Raw genomic sequence first — 21,701 nt, forward strand, 5'->3', positions numbered from 1 at the left:
GTTTCTTGTAAGAACTTGGTAAGATACAAGATAGAACCTGCAAAACCTTGCACGTTTACAACTCGCAAGAACTCACAAGTTCGAATAAAAACGCACAAGATCTTAACATAATCTTATACAGTCATTATAGCTTCAATTATTGAAAATTACGGTAAGAAAGCTAGCAAGATTGGCCAGGTTTAACATGATTCAAGAAAGAAAAAGTTGATAAGATTTTGATAAGATCCTACAAGTTCGAATAAGAACTTGCAAGTTCTTACAAGTTCGAATAAGAACGGGCAAGATCTTTTCGATTCTAGTTGTGGAAAGAAGGCTAGCAAGAAAGAAAAAGTTGATAGGATTTTGATATGATCTTACAAGTTCGAATAAGAACTCGCAAGACCTTATAAGTTCGAATAAGAACTCGCAAGATCTACAAGTTCGAATAAGAACTCGCAAGATCTTTTCGATTCCAGTTGTGGAAAGAAAGCTAGCAAGATTGACAGAGTTTAACATCAATTTTAACTTTTCTCCTTTAAAAACTTTTTACAAGACAAAACCGGATTTTTCATTTCGTCGTTTGCGTTCATATGTTGGCAGAAATTACAAGGTTGGATCTTGTAAGTTCTTACAAGTTCTTGAATCAAAAAACATGTAAGATTTTGTAAGAACTTGTAAGTTAAAGCTTTGTATACTTAATTGAGGTGAAAATTTGTAAATTTTTCTTTTGGAAATTCAGGAGTGACTTGTAAGTTCTTACAAGGTTTTCATTTCTTGCAAACCTTAAGATCTTACAAGATCTTTGCAAGAAATTACATAAGATCTCGTAAGAATTTAAATGCCTTCAAAATCTTGTAAGATCTTGCGCATTTCTTGTAAGATCTTAGTAAGATCTCGTAAGATCTTGCCACCTAGTAAGAACTTGTAGGATCTTACAATATCTTGTAAGATCTTGATAAGTTTTTTGACCAGGGATTTAGCTTTAAAGGTATTTTTCTACTACATTTTGTAAAAAAATGATAGAATTTGCCGTTTTTGCTGATTCAGCGAAAAATTTTATACATGATTTTAATTTTTTGTTATAAACTATTTACTCGAGCTGATAGGAATGGAATTCCACGATTTTTTGCTATTTTTTATATTTAGAATTTTCGTTTTTATCAATGCTGATTCTAGGGTCCCATGATTTCAGCACCCCCCCCCCAGAAATCTAAAGGGCACCTAGGCCAGGTTGAGGGTTGGGGGCTAATATTTTGCAATTCTTTGGGGTTACCTATTCATTTGGGGTACCTACAATCGTCCACTAAATATTTGAGACAAAGGGGAGTTCCCGGGGTAATTTTGAACACCACAATTGATTTTTAAGCGCCTTAAACTACAGTTGGAAAGTAGAGTTTTAACATGAGACTTAAGACTTAGGACCTTAGGATCTCAGGATTTAAAAGCTCAAATTTGCTCCAATGAGGCTTGGAATATAGCCTAGAAGCCACCAAACCCCTCTAAAATCGAAATATTCAATGGAAGAAAGTGGAAGTGCAAAGATAGCAATTCTCGCCCAAACTTTAAATTCTGAAAAACGTTAAAGTACACTAAAATCTCAATATATTTCGAGGGAGATTGTAGCTGTTTTGATGGAGGCTCTTCGGGCTGTGTATATTTTCAAAATTGAATATATTTTTCAAATGTGATTGTTTTTATTTATAGCCGCCATCTTTATAACATAAAAACAAAGCTTTTCTCATGCGAGTGTGCTTCTCGTGCTAGCATAGAGAAGCTAAAACTTCAGGATAAGAGTAAGCAAACTTGATAGCTAGTTGTGTTTTTGGCTCTGTTTAACCGTTTAACACTCACACTCATAACTGATTACAACTTCTGGTATACAAAAGAACAAAAAGTGTCAATTCAAAAGAATTATCGGCTGAATGGGGGTACCTAACTCAAAGCAATTTCTCAAGGGGACCTAAGTCGTTGAGGGCACCATGCGTGCCCATTTCATAAATATGAATGGTGTATCATTTTCCGAGTTTTCGTTTCGAATGCGTTTGACATTTTCGTTTGGTGTGTCAGGACTAAAAAGAATTCTTTTTTATGTTGATTTTTATTTTTGATGTTTTTGGGAAAAGTTTATGAAAGCCTAGCCAATTTTAAGTTCCGATTTCACTTGATTTGTCTATAATTGCATTGGGTGCTAAAATGCGGTCCAAACAATTAAGTTAGTTGCCAATTGATTTACCATTTATCACTAATTAATGAGAGTTATTTTGATTTCATCTCTAAGAGAAAATAACTCTTGAGATTTATAGACAAGGTGCCGACGATTAATGATGATTATCACAAGAGGTGTATAGTATTTAGTATTTCTTAGTATTTAAGGGTGCGATTTCTGAGTATTTTAGGTTCATGGCTTGATTTGGCTATTTTTTGAATTTTTTGGTTTTCTTTTCTTTTTTTGACGGTTTTCGTGTGCTTCTTTTAAGGGCTCTGACCATAGTCCAAAAATTGATTTTGGTATTTGAACATAGAAGTTATATTTCAGGTTTCTTAACACTTTTAACAAAAAATTGCCTTTATAAATTGCTTTTTAATCGTATCCCTTAACAGTAACTAAGAATTTAATTGCAAAAATGTTATGTTAAAAACGTTATGAACTTTAAAAAGATGTTAATAATATGTTGCATCACCCTCTTTTACAAAAAGTGCTTAGTTTTAATGGGTAATTAACTTTTTTGTTTCAAAATTTCTTTACACTGTCCGCAAAGAGTTGAACTATTTTAAATTTTGCGGAAAATTTTTCGAAAACGATGTATCAAAAGTTATGACTGTTTTTTTAAGCAAAATCCAGATGAAAAATTGATGAAAAACCACTATTTTGAAAATTTGGAGACAAAGAAGCATTTACAAAAATTTTCCGCAAAAAATTTTATTGTTCGGTAAAAGATACACCATCTACTGCGAAAATTTTTTCAAAATGTTTTTTCTTCGCCGAAACTAAGCTCTTCAAAGTTGAAATACTCTTCCTCGCAAAAGTCTTCCTTTTCTTCTTCTTCAAAATTTTTCAATGCAATTTTTGAATTTTCAGATTCAGGATAAGTTTGTCTAACAGAAAATGTATAACATGCCATAGTTTGATTACATCAGTCAGAAAACACATTTTAAACGCAGCAATTATGAAAAATTCACTATGGTCAGAGCCCTTAAGATTGTGAGGTATGCTTTACATTTTTTGTAATAAGGGTGTGTTCTCTTCTTATAAGAATTCCTTCCCTCGATTTTCGATGTCTGTTTTAAGACAAACTATACCATTTTGTATCTGTTCGGTTGTAAATATTGCCTTTGGCACAAGATTTCATATAAGAAGAGAGCTGGAAACGTGCTCACACGGAGATTGAATTCTTCAACAATTGAACCATACAGCTTGTAGGCAACCGTATAGAAAAGATAACTACTCTCGTGTTACATCATAAACAGCAAGATTTCATTGTGCTAAGACACCTTTTATTTCTCTTAGCCCGAACTGTTCCGAACTGTTAGGCCGAACTTCTGCGGTAACTAGACTAATTTCATCACCAGGAAAAAGCTCATTCATTTCTGGAGAGACTTTTAGCCATTTAGTTCTTCGCTCTGTGTCTGTTCTTCAAAGTCAGCTTTCAGTTGGTTGTACTTTTCTGATAATTATCGGTTTGAATTTTGATGATTAATGCAATTTTGACACTCCAAATTGTCATTTTGGACGGCTTCAACATAGGATAAACTTTTACAAAGAGAAGTCCCCTCTTGGGATGTGAGAGGAGGCATTTGATTTGGTTCAATGTTTTTCATGTATGTTAGAGGTGTTGACCCTTTTCGCTGATAGGTTAGAAGATAAATCGTCTGATGAAGCAGGGAGGGGTCAACCCTTAAGATCCCAATGTTTACGATGTTGATATGTGTAGATCAGTAGTATGTGATGACCCTTGTGGTTGATAGCTTGGCAAAGTTATTCCAATGTTATACATATACATCTGACTATAATTGCCAGAACATGTGTTCCCAGTGGCCTGGCTTTCTTTCTTTCCTTTTCTAAATACCTTTCCAAACTTTCAATTTCATCAGAAATTCAGCCAAGCTCAGTAAACCCAATTATTGTCCCGCTTGATCTACTGAAGACAAGACTGGATTTAATCTTCATTTTGCCAAACAATATGGAACATATGCGTTCATATGTTCGCAGATTAGGAATTTTGAGTTCATTACAGTACTTCTCTATTACATCAGAGTTGAAAGAAGCACCAATCGATGTAAAATTTGTGTATTGTTAAAGTGTTAAGCGATGTGGTAGTAGGAGAAAGCCTGTTGCTCTGAATTGCTCGTAAAAAGATGAGGCATAAAACAATCATAGATTGATTAAGTTTACACTCATCAACCACTTGTTGCGTTCCCTTGTCATTGACGTTCACCCCCTCTGATTTGACAAGTTTCTGTGCTAACAGACCTCACTACAGATAACTAATACTTTCGAGCGTCCGGTCATCGGACGATGCTCTCTTGACATCATAGAATGTAAATAACAGCAGTTTTAAGGAAACAAAAAACTGAGACTTTTAGTCTCTGCTGTCATTTTCTTTGTAGAATATGTCCTAGTAAATCAGCCTAGGGAAAGGTTTCCTTTCGATTTCATCTCTTTTGATAATAAACTTTAAAGCTATAATCAGAAATGTCCCAGAGAAAAATTTGAGCTGCAAACCTTGTTTCGGTTAGTTTCTTCATACAACTTACCCAGGTCTTCCTGGCAGTACACTGGGCGAAATCATAGATTTCCTAACTTGTAAATATAGTGTAAACTCGAACTTTACACTATATTTCGAATGGATTTGGAAAGTCCAATTTTCAATTTGGGAAATATGTTGGAAATTTTATGTTTCAACATTTTTCGACGAACTTGAAATATGATATTTACTATATTTTCAAAATTTGTAAATTTGAACTTTACATTTAATGAAAATGTATCGAAATATAATATTTCGACATATTTCGAGAGAGCTCGAAATATGGTGTTTACTATATTTTCTAAATTTGTAAATACGAACTTTACGTTTAATGAAAATGTGATATTTATGATATCATAAATATGATATTTCGACATTTTTCGAACAACTTGAGATACTGTATGTTTACTATATTTTCAAAGTCTGTAAAATACGAACTTTACAGCCTTTACATTGAATGAAAATGTCTCGAAATATGATATTTCAACATTTTTCGAACAACTTGAAGTACGATGTTTGGTATGTTTTCTAAATTTGTAAATACGTTTTTGTATTTTGTTTAAAGTTTGTAATCAAGTGACTAATAAAAAGTAAGCTCATAAGAAAATATATGCATAATAGTCAAGAACTATTGCAAACTAGGATAAATGCGAGCCTTTACACGCTTTTTTATCCAATTTAGCCTAAATAGGATAAATTATCCTAACTAAGATAAATATTCTAGCCTATTTAGGATAAAAGCCTATAGTTGGCAATAGTCCTTGACTGCTTAAGAATTTAAAGGGGCAGTCCCTGACCATTGAGTTTCAAGCCCGAAGGGCTAGAGGTCAATCTCTAACCTTTTCTCAGGCAAGAAAAATTGAAGCCTTAAAATATGCGCCGTATTTTTGATGACGGATTGAATCTAGCAATTCCTTTGTTTTCGAGTGATATATTTTTCGAAATTAAGCGGTAAATTTTAGTTTCAATCTGTCATTTGTGTAAAAACCAGGCGGGTCGCTCAAGGCCGCGCAACTTTGGTAGGATTTGTTGGCTTCAAATCCTACCAAAGAGATTGACCTCTAGCCCTTCGGGCTTGAAACTCAATGTCCCTGACCACAGTGCATGTCTTTTTTTGCTTCGATAACCCAAGATGAGATTTTCGCACTCGGTTAGCAAGGCGCGGGATATCGAGTCAAAAATCTCAGAATCAAATCATTGCAAATGGCGGACAAAATCCTCCTAGAGTGTCTTCAAAAAGAGTACATTTCTTTTAGAAATAACATATCATTACCTTTCGATATGGGATTGGATATTTATGTGAATCGAATCAGCAATATATATTGGACTTTTTTACCAAGTTTGAGAATATATTTCGATGGGATTGTCAAGATATTGCTGGATATACATTAGAGAGTCAAATTTGATGTAATGAGCTAGAATGATGCAAAGTTGGAAATTTCAATTTTTGTGTCTTATCTTTATTTCCTTTTATGAATCGATCTACCACTTATTATTTACAGTTAGCAATATTGAGAAAAAGCAAATCTAAAATGAAAGATAAAAATATTTGGATGACTCAGACAACCTTTCGACAGTGGTTGAAGCTAAAAACCCAACATGGGGTACGAAACGAGAGAAGGACAAACAATCACTTTGCCCTCTACCTGTTGAACGTATACGTATACCAAACCAACCAACTTAAAGATTTTAGAGACATTTGCTTGACATGAAGAAAACGCTACATCCCCACAACTTTGGACATTAAATGATTGGCAAAATGGTATTAACATTCTATTGAGATGTGAAACTGGTCCAAGTTGAAGAATTGATGAGAAGAATGGGCAGTACAAGAAATATTTGCTTTGGAATACAAACTCTTTTACATGGACAATACCTCAAGTTAATGCTTGGTTCTTACATTCATGAGGTCAGAGCAGAGGTTTTGTTGATTTTATAAACTTTTGAAACTTGTGTGATTGTTTTGGTTGTTTTCCTGACGAGATACTGTGAACTTGTCATGGTATGACAACCCCCCCAGAGATTAGGGGGGACCTAATTTTTTTTTTTACCATATTCTGGCTGGGGGCTGGCAAAATTTAATTTTTTAGGGGGTACCTATATTGCTGGGGAGACCTACAACTGCATGTGAAAGATCTGGGGGCTGGCTTTGTTTAAAATTGGGAGTAATCTTTTTCTGCTTTCAATCCACAGATTCATTGTTTTAGTCCAACTTTATTTTATCTGTTGATCCTTTTTACCTTAGGTTATTCTACTGGGGGCTGAGAGGTTTTATGTCAGGGGGTACCTAATTTTTAGGGGGGGGCTAAATTTTCTGGGGGACCTAGAACCCCTCTGCATACAATGCTTGTATTTGATAAACATTGCATTTTGGCTTGGAGTATGTTTTTTGATGTTTTAACGGCGACATCATTTCTTGTTTGGATTGTTGTATTGTTATCTTTTAGTGCTCCAATGTAGATAGGTTATTTCAATTTTATTTTTTATCAATTAATTCGTGTTTATGTGATAGGTTGTCCAAAAAAGCATTTTTTTGAGGTTTCCATATGTTTCGTCAAAATGTGTCAAAACCTACGTCAAAGACATCTATAGACAGTTACATCAATATGCCAAAAACATTTTGTTCAACCACCTTCACTTCAAGATAGGCCACCATACCATAGAATGAACTTCGATGGAGTGCAAGGCTGAAAGCCGCATGAATAGGTTCATCCTATAAAAGGAAGTTCATTTTATGGTGGCCTATCTTGAAGTGAAGGTGGTTGAACAAAATGTTTTTGGCATATTGATGTAACTGATAGACATTTTATACCGTGAGATCAGGTAACTTGCATCAGTGGAGGCAAACATGCTCGCAGCTCTACTCTACCAATTTTGTTTTGAATTAACTCTGTATTTTAATGACCAGCCAAGTCTTTCATTTGAGGGCTATGCATGTATGTTATAGCCTCCACTGATGCAAGTTACCCGATCTCACGGTAAGTATTTTCTTTTCTTAACTTTATATAATTTTAAAGAGAAGACAAGAGCCTTTATTGTTGGTGTTATTATTACAAAGCCCCTACTATATATTTTAACTCTGTCGAAGTCATAAAAATTTGAAACCCTAGTGAGAGCTTTTTAAATTAATTTTTATGATTTTCTTGAAATTTTGATCATAAGAATTCTTTATTCTATAACAAAATCTTTCGTATTAAAAAGTGTTTCTTTTATGTATACATCTTTTTGTTCAGATTTTGTTATTTTTTTCACGTTTATTTACTTTACTTTCATTTTCTTTGTATGTTATTTATTTACACAGCAGAAAACCGAAAATTCACATAATGTTCATATGGACTACTTGAACAGTCCTTTACATTATCGGAACTAATTTTTGCGGTCCAAGTAACATTGCATTTACAAGCAATTAATATCAGCTGGGCTTAGCAGGTATGAAAATTTAGCAAGACTAAAACTTAATTTCTATGAGGTTATTACATTTTAGCTATTTGATTTATTTCAAGGTGCCATTTTGAAACGTTTTGGTGTGATTGGTCAAAGACAAGTTTATGTTTTATATGTTTTCATTTTATTTTATCTTTTTAAAGAGAGTAGATATATATACTGTAATATGTTTTAAAATTGTTATTGCCTTAAAAAAGAAAAGTGTATTTTCATAAAATAGAATACTTTTTATTATTAGACCTTCTCTGTTTTCTAAACTCCATTGTATTTGTTTGCCATTTTTGGGGAGTCTTTTAAAATTGATTATAAATTAAAATTCCTTTCTGTGTAGTTTTTGTAATGTGGACTTTTTACAAGATTGTCATCTTACCAGATCTTAACACCTTTACAATTTCACGGGAAATATGATATTTCCATTCCCTGTAAATTTAATAGATGTGATATTTTAAATCTCTGTAAATTTGGTAGATATGATATTTCCATTCTATGTAAATATCCGGAATGTCATCTTACCACATTTACAATTTCATAGGAAATATGATATTTACATTCCCTGTAAATTTGGTAAATATGGACTTTTACCAAGATTGTAAATATGTGGAATGTCATCTTACCACATTTACAATTTCATAGGAAATATGATATTTACATTCTCTGTAAATTTGGTAAATATGATATTTCAATTCCCTGTAAATTTGGTAAATATGATATTTCAATTCCATGTAAATTTGGTAAATATGGACTTTTATCAAGATTGTAAATATGTGGAATGTCATCTTACCACATTAACAATTTCATAGGAAATATGATCTTTCGAATCGCTCGAAAACCCTTGAAATATAATATTTCCTATATATTTCCGACTTAGGAAATTTATAATTTCGCCCAGTGGTAGCTTCCATGACCAAAATCCAAAGATAGAACCTGACTCAATAACCTAAATGTTAAATTGATAATAAAATCCCTGAGCAGTCAGAATACTCTAGACCACCAGTTTTTGAGGCTTGAAAGAAGCGTTCATTAAGGTGAATCAACATTTCCGATTGTGAATCGCCATTTTTGGCATTTTGTATGATCTATCAATCATTTCGTCATTCCCTCAATACTCCACAATTCTCATGTGATGCTGTTGGCGTACAATGTTGGTCTACTGTGACGAGCCCATTTTTCAAATAGTTCTCTCCATTGTAAGTATAATGCCTTATAAGATGTTTTATATCCCAGCCAAAATTTTGGGAAAATTTCGAATTTTCCAGCCAAAATCGGAAAAGGAAGGCTCAAGGTAAATACATTGAATATGCCTTAATTTTTGCCATGTCTAAGCCTAGATATGCTGCTTATAAAAGGAAAAAAATGTAGATGTTCTTGCATCGCACTAAAATTGACTATAACAAATGGCAATACTTTACTGTATACTTTCCGTGGTAGATATATTTATGCCACGTTTTGGCATAATCAAAATGTCATCTTTAGACTTTATCGGGATGCTGTAAATTACAACACGTCCAGATTCAACCAGCTTTCTCCCAAAAATGTTGGAAGACTTCGTCATCACCCCATCTTTCCATCTAACGTAAGTCCAGATGTCATGCTCTTTATATTGAAATTTAGTGTCCATATATTTGATCAGTTTGAGAATTTCCACCATGAAAAAGAATATTCCAGTACTTATTACAATCAGCACCGACATCTTCAAACAAACATATTTGCGGTTTCTTCTTTGCAATCGTTGTTGTCACATACGTAAACTCGGTGCCACTTCTAGTTTGTCATATGATACGGATCGAATCCCATCTCTTCAATTTCTTCTTTGAATTCATCAACCAATTCGTACAACAAAAAAACTTGAATTGCCGTGAGAAATATTGAATGCGCTATACTTCAGGAAAAATCAATATTCGTTTGGGCTTACCTCATCATTTTCAGATTTTGTAAATCCTAACGAGAGCAGAGGACATACGAATCTTAAAATACTAATACAATCATGAAAACCAAGGAAAGGCAAGAAAAAGTTAGTTGTAGTAAGGGTTAATAATTAAATATTAAATGGAACTATATTTCAGCTTGTGAGTAAGCCAAAAAGTCAAATACCAAATGTCATTTCATATCTTAGTTACGTTATTAAAGCCAGATTGACATTATTTTAATCGTTGCCTCTATAACGCTGAATTTAAATAAACATTGCAGTTGTTCAAGCAACCATCAAAATAAATAACGCCGTGACACAAGTCTCAAAGATATATGGGTGTGGCACTTTTTATAGCAAGATTTCGAAATATTCTACCGATTATACCGCCAGGAGAGAGGAACCTTATAAAAAGAAAAACGAGAAAGAAAAAAAAACAATAGAAAACTTAGGCAAAATTAAACAAAAAACAAACTAAATGAGCATTGTGAACAATTAAAACAACGGACCCTCAAATCGACCGGTATCTTGGATAAATTTTACGGTTATACTTATTATAGCATGATTTAGGTTGTTACTAAAATCCGAATCCCCAAAGAGAAGTATTCTGGAAAGTATTCTTGGGTTTAATGGTAGCAAGCATATGTCAAGTTGAAGAAGGCTGTCAAACATTACATGTCTATCATCGGAGAAATCAGAGCAATGCATCAGAAAATGCTGTGTAGTTTCGATAGAGTTATTTCGACAGTTGCAAAAAGGATCAACTGTGTCTGCAAAATTGTCTTTGAATTTATGTTCCCGAAGATGACTGAAGTCGAACCTTGAACGGTTAAGTAGAACCACACCTCTATTGTTATCAATTCTGAAAACCGAATTGGCATTGGGTTTTAAGAATCTGAGTATCGCGGTTTTGAAAAGAGAGATTGAAGGAAGATTTCGTATGTTCTCGTCCAGGTTATTCCACTCACTGATACAAAAAGGAAAAAAGGAAGCACGATATCGTTCGGTTCGACAAAAGGGTGGCACAAAAGGAGGTCTAATCCTACGTCTTCCATCAGCATCCTCATCTTCATCTATATCAACCTCCTCCCCCCTCTGGGGAGGAAGGATATTAGAAAGATAAGTTGGCGCAAAGCCATTAATGATCTTACAGAAGAGAATAAGTCTGCGGCTAAGTCGCCTGTCCGCTAGACTTTCAAGACCTAGCTCAAGATAAATTTTTTCTATAGATGTTCCTCTGAAACATCCTGTTATCGCAAGACAGGCATTGTATTGAATTGATTCGATTTTTTCAGAGAAAGTGGAATTACCTGGACGATCGTATACTACATCTCCATAATCAAGATGTGGTCTTACATGGGTTTTGTAAATAGTGAGAAGTGAGTCCCGTGGGAGGAATTCGCGAAGCCGGTTGATGAGACCAAAACTTCGATTGGCTTTTTTAATTTTTTCATCAAGATGACGATCAAAGGCTAACTTTAGATCAAGTATGAGACCAAGATGTTTTTGATGATCTTGAACCGCAATGGGTAAATTGTTGAATGTAATTACTGGAGGATCTAGGTTTACCCTCCTTGTAAAGTCGACTTCAACGGCCTGTTTAGAAGGATCAGGGTTGAAGGACATCTTCCATTGATGAGCCCACTCATTTATCTTCTGCAAGTCACTGTTCAGTTCTTGAGAACAGCGAATCTGATCAAGAATCAAGGAAAACAAAGAAGAGTCATCAGCAAATATTTTTATCAAGGAAATTATATCTTCGGGGAGATCGTTAATATATACCAGGAAAAGGAGGGTTCCCAGAATGGAACCCTGAGGAACACCTGCTGAAATTGGGGTCCATTCAGAGGATTGACCATCAAGAACTACCCTCTGTGACCTTCCAAATAGAAAATTTTGGATCAAAAGAAGGAGAGAGCCAGAAACCCCATATGACTTAAGGTCTTGTTAGACGATAACATTCGGTAACATTTTTGTGTAACATTTTCTAAAAATAGCAAATGTTGTACAAAATAATACCGTGTAACATCGATTAACATTCAGAAACATTCAAATGTTAACGAATGTTACGCGCAGATAGCAAATCAGAAAAAAATGATTTGCTCTCATGGTTAACATTTTGAATCAAAGGATGCCGCCATTTAAAGGGAATTTAAAAGGATACTTCAAGTGCGCACGTGTTTTTTCGCCGATTTTTCTCTCTTTTTTAATAAAAAAAATCAAATGTTACGCACAAAATGTTTGCGTGTAACATATGTTAACATTTCTTGAGCACATTTTTGAAATCTTCTATTTTTAGAAATGTTAGCAAATGTTACACAAAAATGTTACCGTCTATCACGACCTTTAAGCTTGAAAAGAAGGCCTTCGTGCCAAACTCGGTCAAAGGCCTTGGAAATGTCTAAAAAGACACTAAGGGTGTGTTTACATCAAAATTTTTGAGGATATTATGCGTTATGGATAACAGCTGAGATACACAAGAGTTCCTTTACGAAAACCTGACTGGGAATTTGTGAAAAGTTGATTTTCTTCGAAATAGCTGTAGACGGAGTCAAAGATGCATTTTTCATAAATTTTACCAAGAATAGGCAAAAGAGACACTGGTCTATAATTTTTAACTACGCTCTTGTCCCCCTTGTTTTTGTATACTGGGACAACGTTTGCTTTCTTCCATTTATCAGGAAAAATACAAGACTCAAGAGAAAATTGATAGATCTTCATAAGAGGCTTAATCAAGGATTCATCGCAAATTTTTATCATCTGGATGGATATGTCATCCCAACCATGAGCTTTGTTTATATCGAGCGCACGGATCAAGGCTAATATTTTAGATTCATCTAGAGGAATTGTTAATGCCGTTTTGGCATTGATTTTATGTTTGTTCTTTTGTGTAACTGTTTGATGTTCTTACAAATATTACTTTGTATTTAATTGGTCTTTTGTAGTTAGATTTCTTATAATTGTTTCCTTTATGTCATTTATTATGTCTCATGTGTATTAGGTTTACTTTTTATAGTGTAATGTTTATATATTATTGTATTGTACTATGATCCCTACGGGAATTTCTGTGTATTCTGTAAATGTTATAAATGTTCAGTCTTGTGGTGTGTTGTCAATGTTTTGTAAACTGTTCAGTGTGTGTGAAGTGACGTTCAACCACAGTGTTTCTAGTGAGTAGAACTTTGTTTATTTATTTATTTCTGTATCTTGTCCTTGTATGATTTTGTCAATGATTAGTTGTTTTTTATTCTTTCTAATATTCTTCTAGTATTCTTGTAATAATTCTGTATTTTTGTATTCATTTTGTAGCCGTGTTCTATGTTGGACACGCGTCAAAGAAACCAAGTGGTAAAGTACAAATGTCTACGTTTGTTTCCTAAGTTGGATTGTTGGCATTTACAGTAGAAACACTCGCTGGGCATCGCTACCGTCTGAGCAGTCGAGAGTAAAGAAGTATGCGTGATGATGTTATATCAAAAGGACATTCAAAAAGTCAAAACGGAATGTGCGATTCTGATGCTTCAAAGGCTCGACGAGTTTTTAACCGAACAAAACCGTTATGTTGGTTGGATTGAAGAGTCAATCGAATTCTTAAAGCTTGTCTATCGAAAAAGGCAATTTACAAAAATCGATCAGTTGACGTACAAAGTTGAACGCGAGTTACTTTTAAATATTTTTGGTAGAATCGAACAGCTGTACACAGATTACAAGGATGTGCTACTAAAATATCCAGATGAATTAGGTCATGATGTGATTCAAGAAGCATGGGAAGTTTTGGAATCTGCACCAAGTATCTTAAAGGTCTGTTATGTTGTTCCCGTTTTGAATACTGTTGATAAAGTGGAACGTGTCGTTGAAGTTAAAGCTCATGATGTCAAAATTGCTCATTCTCAAACTATCGAAAAACATTCGAACGTCGTTGTTAAAAAACCTTTGAAATTATTCGTTATTCTGAAATCAAATTTGTTGAAAGCTCCAAAAGTCGAAAATTTCTCACCGAAAGAAACTCAAAGTGTCGAATGTAAAATCGAAAAGTTATGTCGTGCTTTCACAGTTTTTAGCAAAGAAAAACCTAAAACTTTTATAAAAATTTGTCGTGGAAATGTTTTAAGTGTTTTCAATAAAATTACCAAAGCTTCGAGCAAACCCGTTTGCATAATGGAAACTGTTAAAAGTGAAACAGAAAATTGTTCTTGTGAACTTTCAAGTGTTGCTGATGGCTATAAATCTTGTCCCAAAGTTATGAACACTGCGATCATATTTGGTTTCATTAAAATTTCCAAAATGAACATTTCATTTTTGTGTTTGAAATTCTATGATCGAGTGACATTGAGAATGTTTTGGTTATATTTTTCCTTTGCAGATTTTAGTTTGTTCGATTTTTCTGTTTCGATGTTGACTAGTTTTCTTTTCTTTGTTTTGTTTCTGTATGTTGGCAAAGTCAGCTTGTTTGTAGTCAAGATTGGCATCTTGACGGTGGGGAGTGTTAATGCCGTTTTGGCATTGATTTTATGTTTGTTCTTTTGTGTAACTGTTTGATGTTCTTACAATTATTACTTTGTATTTATTTGGCATTAGTATATTAGATTTCAGTTTAGTTCATTTGTTTCTTTGAGTGCCTTTTTTCTGTTCTACAGTACCTGGGATTAGAGATTTTCTATAGTTTTGTACATTTTTCTAAAGTAGTTTTGTATTTTTTTGTTCTAGCCTATCGTTTCAATATACCGTTTATCGGAGCGATTGAGTATCAATTTCCTGTCCTGAGATAAGTTTCTTCGGCACCAACAGTAAATTAACAATAACGGGGAAGGCCAGTACAATGTCAGAAAGTCGTGTCCGAAAATATACCACAAGAATGAAGGAGTTTAAAGAGAATGAACTCAAGAGCAACGAGCTCAAATCAAGGCGAGATAATACCATCAGGAAAATGTATAAAGTTATGCACAGTATCGATGAGTTAATATCTCAAGGTGGAAATGTGTCTGAGGGATTGGACCAAGGTCGTGAACTCGACAAAGTATACAGTGAACTCCTCAGTATCCATGAAGAAAGTGAAAATCTTCTCGAATTCGATGATTCCAAAGTAAGCGAAAGCAAGTTGGAAAGAGTCGAAAAGGATCTTGGCAAGCATAAGGCCAAATTCGAACATTGGGTAAAAGGAGTTGATGCGCATCACATAGTCATCCAATCCACTGAAGGCGAGAAATCCACAAACAAATTACCATCTACAAATGAAGGCAAGCCTGCGAATCCAACACCATCTATATGTAATTCAGCAGGCAGAAAATCAACCAAATCATCAAGATCCAGCAAGTCATCAAAAACCAAGTCATCTAAGAGTTCCCATTCGAGCAAAGCTTCTAGTCTAATGTTGAAAGAAATGGCTAGAATTGCTGAACTTAAAGTTGAAGAAGAATTTTTATTACAAAAGTAAGAAAAGGATCGTGAACTTAGAGAAATTGAAGAAGCTCGCAACAAAATGAAACTTCAATTGGAAATTAAGAAATCTGAGGCAAGAATGTCAGTTTACCAACAAAACCAAGATGAAGAAGGCAAGCTTAGCGAGTTCGACGAAATTACCAATAAGCTGCCAGTCGACGAATCGTACACTGTGAACTACATAGAAAGGTTGCAATCATCCATACACGGCGAAAAGTGTAGCGTCAACAAGGCAACTAAAAACATTAGTGATAATGATCAAGTTAATTTACAATCCAGCGATCAAAGCAAAAATCATCATCACATATTCAAATCAGTTGACAAGCCTTTCAAAAACAAAGTCAAGGAAGCGGGACAATCAGTCAAATTCCAAGTTGTAGAGGCAAGTCATACAGAGGAAATGACAAAGTTGGTAAAACTAGCCAGAGCACCTGCGGTTAAAATTGACTCTTTTAATGGAAATCCAGTCGATTTTCCATACTTCATAGCGAATTTTACTCAAGCAGTTGACGAAAACGTTCCAGACGAACGAGGCAAGTTAACCAGGCTGATTGATTGTACCAGAGGGGAACCTCATGAGTTGGTCAAGTCGTGTGTTTACCTAGACGACAAAGATTGTTATCAACAAGCAAAGGAGCTATTGAAGAAGAAGTATGGCAGTCCACATACGATAGCAAGTGAATACAGAAAACAGTTAGTGTTATGGCCAAAGCTAAAGGCTAATGACACACAAGCATTCGACAGATTCGAAAACTATTTGATCAAGTATCAAGCTTCGATGCGAGCAATTGGCAAGAAGAGTCAGTGCAACTTAGAACTGATTCAACTACTTCAAAGCAAGATGCCACCATTCCTACAAGAGAGATGGAACAGAAAAGTCTATCAGTCGAGAAGGCAAGATAAAGAGGCAGAGCTGGAAGATTTTATCAGCTTTGTATCAGAAGAAACGGTAGTCATGAGTGATCCTTTCTTCTCGAGAGGAGCAATCAATGAGATGTTGAACAGAGCACCGTCAGATTCGAACAAACCGAGACCTCCAAAGTCATTTCGAACCGGTGTTGACGAGAAATTGTGCTTATGCTGCAAGAAGTCATCACACGATCTGGAGAAGTGTCAACTGTACCTTGCACTAGACCTGCCGTCTAGAAGAAAGTTCATCTACAAGTGGAGATTGTGCTTCTGCTGTCTTAATCGAACATCAGATTCTCATCGAGCCAAGACCTGCCCAAAGAAACGCAAATGTCAGGTCTGCAAACGAAACCATCCAACCACTCTTCATGATCCAAGCTACCAACCAAGGACAACAACTCCTCCACCAGCAACTACGAATCCATCATCAACTTCAGAAACTACGACCACGACACTGACCACTTGTTCGACAGGTGTCAACGAATTAGCTACCCTTTGCATCGTTGCAGTGAAGGTCCATCATACCAGCAATCCAAACATCTACGTCGAAACACTTGCTTTACTTGACAACGGCTCACAAGCTACCTTCGTAACCGACGACGTCCTTTCCAACCTAGATGCGCCACCCACCGATACTAACCTTGAAATCAACACTGTATCTGGAACCACAACAGAGAGAAGCTCTATAATCAATGGTCTCTGCGTTTGTGCCATTGATCAACCTATACCCTTGTCAATCAAGCTTCCGAAAGTGTACAGCCGATCAACACTACCTTCAGACGAGGCTGATATTCCTACACCCGCTCAGCTACAACCATGGCCTTACCTCAACCAAATCGCCAATCACTTACCTAAAATCAGAGGAAAAGTTGGCTTACTCATTGGGTCAAACTGTCCCAAAGCTCTTGAACCAATGGAAATCGTTCATAGTCGAGACAATGGTCCATTTGCTTTCAGATCACGACTTGGTTGGTGCATCACTGGTCAAGTCAAGTCAAATTCATCAAGCACGTCTTGTCATCGAATTCAAGTTCAAGATCGAACCGATCAATACTTTCAAGTCAGAGAGTCATTCAAAGATTTGTCGTTAAAGGAAATGATCATCAAGGCATCCACCTTAGACTTCCACGAATCCAGCCAGCTTATATCCCTGTCTCAAGACGACAAACGCTTTCTCGAAATCATGAAAGACATCAAATACAAGGATGGACACTACTACTTACCACTTCCACTGAGAGATCCACACAAGATAATACCCAACAATCGATCGCAATGTCTTCAACGAGCAGCATGGTTAAAACAGCGACTTCTAAAGAACGATCGAATGTTCAACGATTACAAAGCCTTTATGCAAACAAACATCGAAAAAGGCTACGTCAAACTTGCTTCAAATTCACCAACACCAAACAAGACATGGTACATCCCTCACCATGGTGTATACCACCCGCGCAAACCAGACAAAATCCGCGTCGTATTCGATTGCACAAAATATCAAGGATATTGTCTCAACCAAGAACTGATCCAAGGACCAGACCTCACCAATCAACTCATCGGAGTGCTGTTAAGATTTCGACAATATCCAGTGGCAGTCATGGCAGACATCGAATCAATGTTCTACCAAGTACGTGTACCAGAAGAATTTCACGACAACCTTAGATTCATTTGGTGGCCAGATGGCGATCTATCGAAGGAGCCCGTCGACTACCAAATGTGTGTTCATCTATTTGGCGCCACATCGTCACCTAGCTGTGCCAACTACGCGTTACGACAGACAGCTGACGCCAACAAAGAAACGTACGGTGACGAAGCATCCAAGTCGTTATATCGAAACTTCTATGTCGACGATCTTCTTAAGTCGTATTCAAATGTATCAACCGCCATCCAAACGACTTCTGACATAACGAAAATGTGTCATTCGGGAGGCTTCAGACTAACCAAATTCATGTCAAACGAACGAGAATTCCTTGCAACCATTCCAGACCAAGAAAGAGCCAAGTCCCTGAAAGACCTCGATATGTCTCGTACACAACTTCCATCCGATCGTGCGTTAGGAATGAAATGGTGTCCAGAGAACGATATCTTTACCTACCAGCTTTCAACCAAAGAGAAACCACTGACACGAAGAGGGTTGTTATCGTCCATCAGCTCTGTTTACGATCCATTAGGACTTGCATCACCATATCTTCTCGAAGGCAAAAAGCTTCTCCAACTCATCTGTTCCGAACGATGTGGATGGGATGAACTGTTAAGCTCCGATCAATCATCAAGATGGATCAAATGGAGGAAGGAACTCGTAATGCTTGAACAACTTCAAATCGACCGATGCTTTCGTCCCAAGGAATTCAAAGACGTTGTATCAACTTCGCTTCATCACTTCTCTGATGCATCTGCAGACGCTTACGGTCAAGTATCCTACCTTCGTTTTAAAAGCAGCCAAGACGAAATCATCTGCAAGCTCGTCATTGCAAAATCAAGAGTAGCACCAAGAAAGCGACCAACTATCCCACGTCTCGAATTGACAGCCGGAGTTATATCAGTCAAGGTATCCTTGTCACTCAACAACGAGCTTGATTTGGAAATCGACAAGAACCACTATTGGACAGATTCTCAAGTCGTTTTGAGTTATTTACTGAACGAAGTCAAACGATTCCATCTATACGTAAGCAATCGTGTTCAATTCATTCGTGAACACACCACAATCGATCAATGGAAGTACGTACCATCGAAAGAAAATCCAGCTGATGATACATCGCGTGGTCTCAACCTATCGACCACTAACAAGAATCAACGTTGGCTAAAGAGACCAGTATTCCTTTATCGTGACGAATCGAAATGGCCAAATCAACCCAAGAAGTTGTCAATCGGTGAAGACGATCGAGAAGTAAAACACGTTAAAGTCAACACAATCAAGGTAAATTACGACGCAATCGCCATCTTGGAAATCCGAATCAGTAGTTGGACCAAGATGAAAAGAGTCATCGCTCGAATGCTTCAATGGTTGGTTAGGTATCGCCGAAAACTCGACGTTTCGATCGTTCAAAGTGCAGAAACGGTCATCTTCCAATCGATTCAAAGGAGAGCTTTCGCCAATGACATCAACAACCTAACGACAAAGAAACCAGTCAAACGACATGGATCACTATGGCGACTTTCACCCTTTCTCGACTCAAACAGCTTGATTCGTGTCGGGGGAAGGATATCTCACTCGAACGTACCAGAGGAACTCAAACACCCAATCATCCTACCAAAGGAATCAAACGTCACCAAGATGATCGTTCGAGCAGCCCATCAACAGATGCAACACGGAGGAAGAAATGCAACATTAAGTCGATTGAGAGATCAAGGTTTTTGGGTTATCAACGGCAACTCGTTAGTGCGACACATAATTTCGAAGTGTGTCTCGTGTCGTCGTCTCCGTGGAGCTCCGTCAACTCAGAAAATGGCCGATCTTCCAGAGGATCGAACGGCTGAAACAGCACCTTTCACCTACGTTGGAACGGACTTATTCGGTCCGTTTATGATCAAAGAACGACGAAGTCTTCTCAAACGATACGGTATCATCTTCACGTGCATGAGCAGTCGTGCAGTTCATCTTGAGTGTGTATCCACGATGGATACAGACTCGTTCATCCAATGCTTGAGACGATTCATCGGCAGAAGAGGCAACATCCGTCTACTACGATGCGACAACGGCACCAATTTCGTTGGTGCAAGGAATGAGCTTGCCAAGGCTCTTCAAGAGATGGATGAACAAGCCATTACTAATTTTCTTTTGAGTTTAGGTGCTGACTTCATCTCTTGGAAGCACAACACACCTACAGCAAGCAATCACGGTGGTGTGTGGGAGAGGATGATCAGAACAACACGAGCAATTCTATCCTCACTGATGATGACACATGGTGAATCACTCAATGACGAATCATTCCGTACACTGTTGGTAGAAGTCGAAGCTACAATCAATTCACGCCCGCTGACAGTCGAATGTATCAACGATCCAACTAGTCTAACGCCGATATCACCATCCAACATCTTGACGATGAAATCCAGCGTGGTAATGCCTCCTCCTGGTCACTTTGTCAAAGAAGATGTGTTCTGCAGACGACGATGGAGACGCGTACAACACATCGCAAACGAATTTTGGTCCAGGTGGCGTAAAGAGTATTTAGCAAATTTACAAGCTCGATCAAAATGGTGCAATACCAGACGAGATCTAGCGATTGGTGATGTAGTTCTTATGAAAGAGGACACCAACAGAAACTGTTGGAAACTCGCTCTTGTTCAAAAATTACACGGGAGTCAAGATGGTCACGTTAGATCTGTTCAAATCAAACAAGGGGCAAATACATATGATAGACCCACAAATAAACTTGTTCTTCTTGTTGAAAATGATGTCAAAATTTTGAAATCAAGTGAATGTACTGAATAAACTTGATACTGAAATTTGGTTTGATGAAAGTTAAATGAATGGTCAATAGTTATGGAATTCCCCGACGAGGAGCCTAACTTTATTTTGGTATTTATTATAAAAAAAAAAAAAAAAATTTTTGAGTGCATTTTTGTCAAGATGTGTAAACCATCTTGAGGGGAGCCAGATGTAACTGCCGAGGCACGGCAGCGAAACCTGGCTGCTCTCGTGCTTGGTTTACGTCATCTTTTGGTCTTTTTGTTTCGTGTCTCTTTTGTCTCGTTTTCTGTTGCTCTTGGTTTCCTTTGTTTTTTGTGTCATTCATTTTGTCTTGAGAATTACGTTCCGTTTATTTTACGCATTTTCTTTTATTAAAGTAATTAATTTGTACATACGGTAATTATCTAGTAATTAATATAAAAACTAGAAGTTGTCAGTAGAAATCATTCATTCACATCTGAATACTGTAAGAGAGATGTTGAATGATGAAGTGATATAGTTCACAAACGTTTTTGGTATTTTTGACACTTGATTGAATGTGACTGCTGACGGCTTCTAGCCCCAAAACATTGTTAATTTAGTAAGTATATTTTATTTATTTGGCATTAGTATATTAGGTTTCAGTTTAGTTCATTTGTTTCTTTGAGTGCCTTTTTTCTGTTCTACAGTACCTGGGATTAGAGATTTTCTATAGTTTTGTACATTTTTCTAAAGTAGTTTTGTATTTTTTTTGTTCTAGCCTATCGTTTCAATATACCGTTTATCGGAGCGATTGAGTATCAATTTCCTGTCCTGAGATAAGTTTCTTCGGCACCAACAGTAAATTAACAATAACGGGGAAGGCCAGTACAATGTCAGAAAGTCGTGTCCGAAA

General features: G+C 36.3%; 1 protein-coding gene across 1 annotated transcript; it reads left to right on the forward strand.

Annotated features, from left to right (window-relative positions):
* Positions 1 to 15,902: 15,902 nt before the first annotated feature.
* Positions 15,903 to 20,889, forward strand: LOC136798421 (uncharacterized). Its single transcript, XM_067055029.1, has one exon. It carries the CDS (start codon positions 15,914 to 15,916, stop codon positions 20,846 to 20,848), a length of 4,935 nt encoding a protein of 1,644 aa, XP_066911130.1. The 5' UTR covers positions 15,903 to 15,913; the 3' UTR covers positions 20,849 to 20,889.
* Positions 20,890 to 21,701: the final 812 nt, after the last annotated feature.

The sequence above is a fragment of the Clytia hemisphaerica genome, unplaced genomic scaffold (genome assembly GCF_902728285.1).
Source record: "Clytia hemisphaerica strain Z4C2 unplaced genomic scaffold, Clytia hemisphaerica genome assembly, whole genome shotgun sequence".
Classification (NCBI taxonomy): domain Eukaryota; kingdom Metazoa; phylum Cnidaria; class Hydrozoa; order Leptothecata; family Clytiidae; genus Clytia; species Clytia hemisphaerica.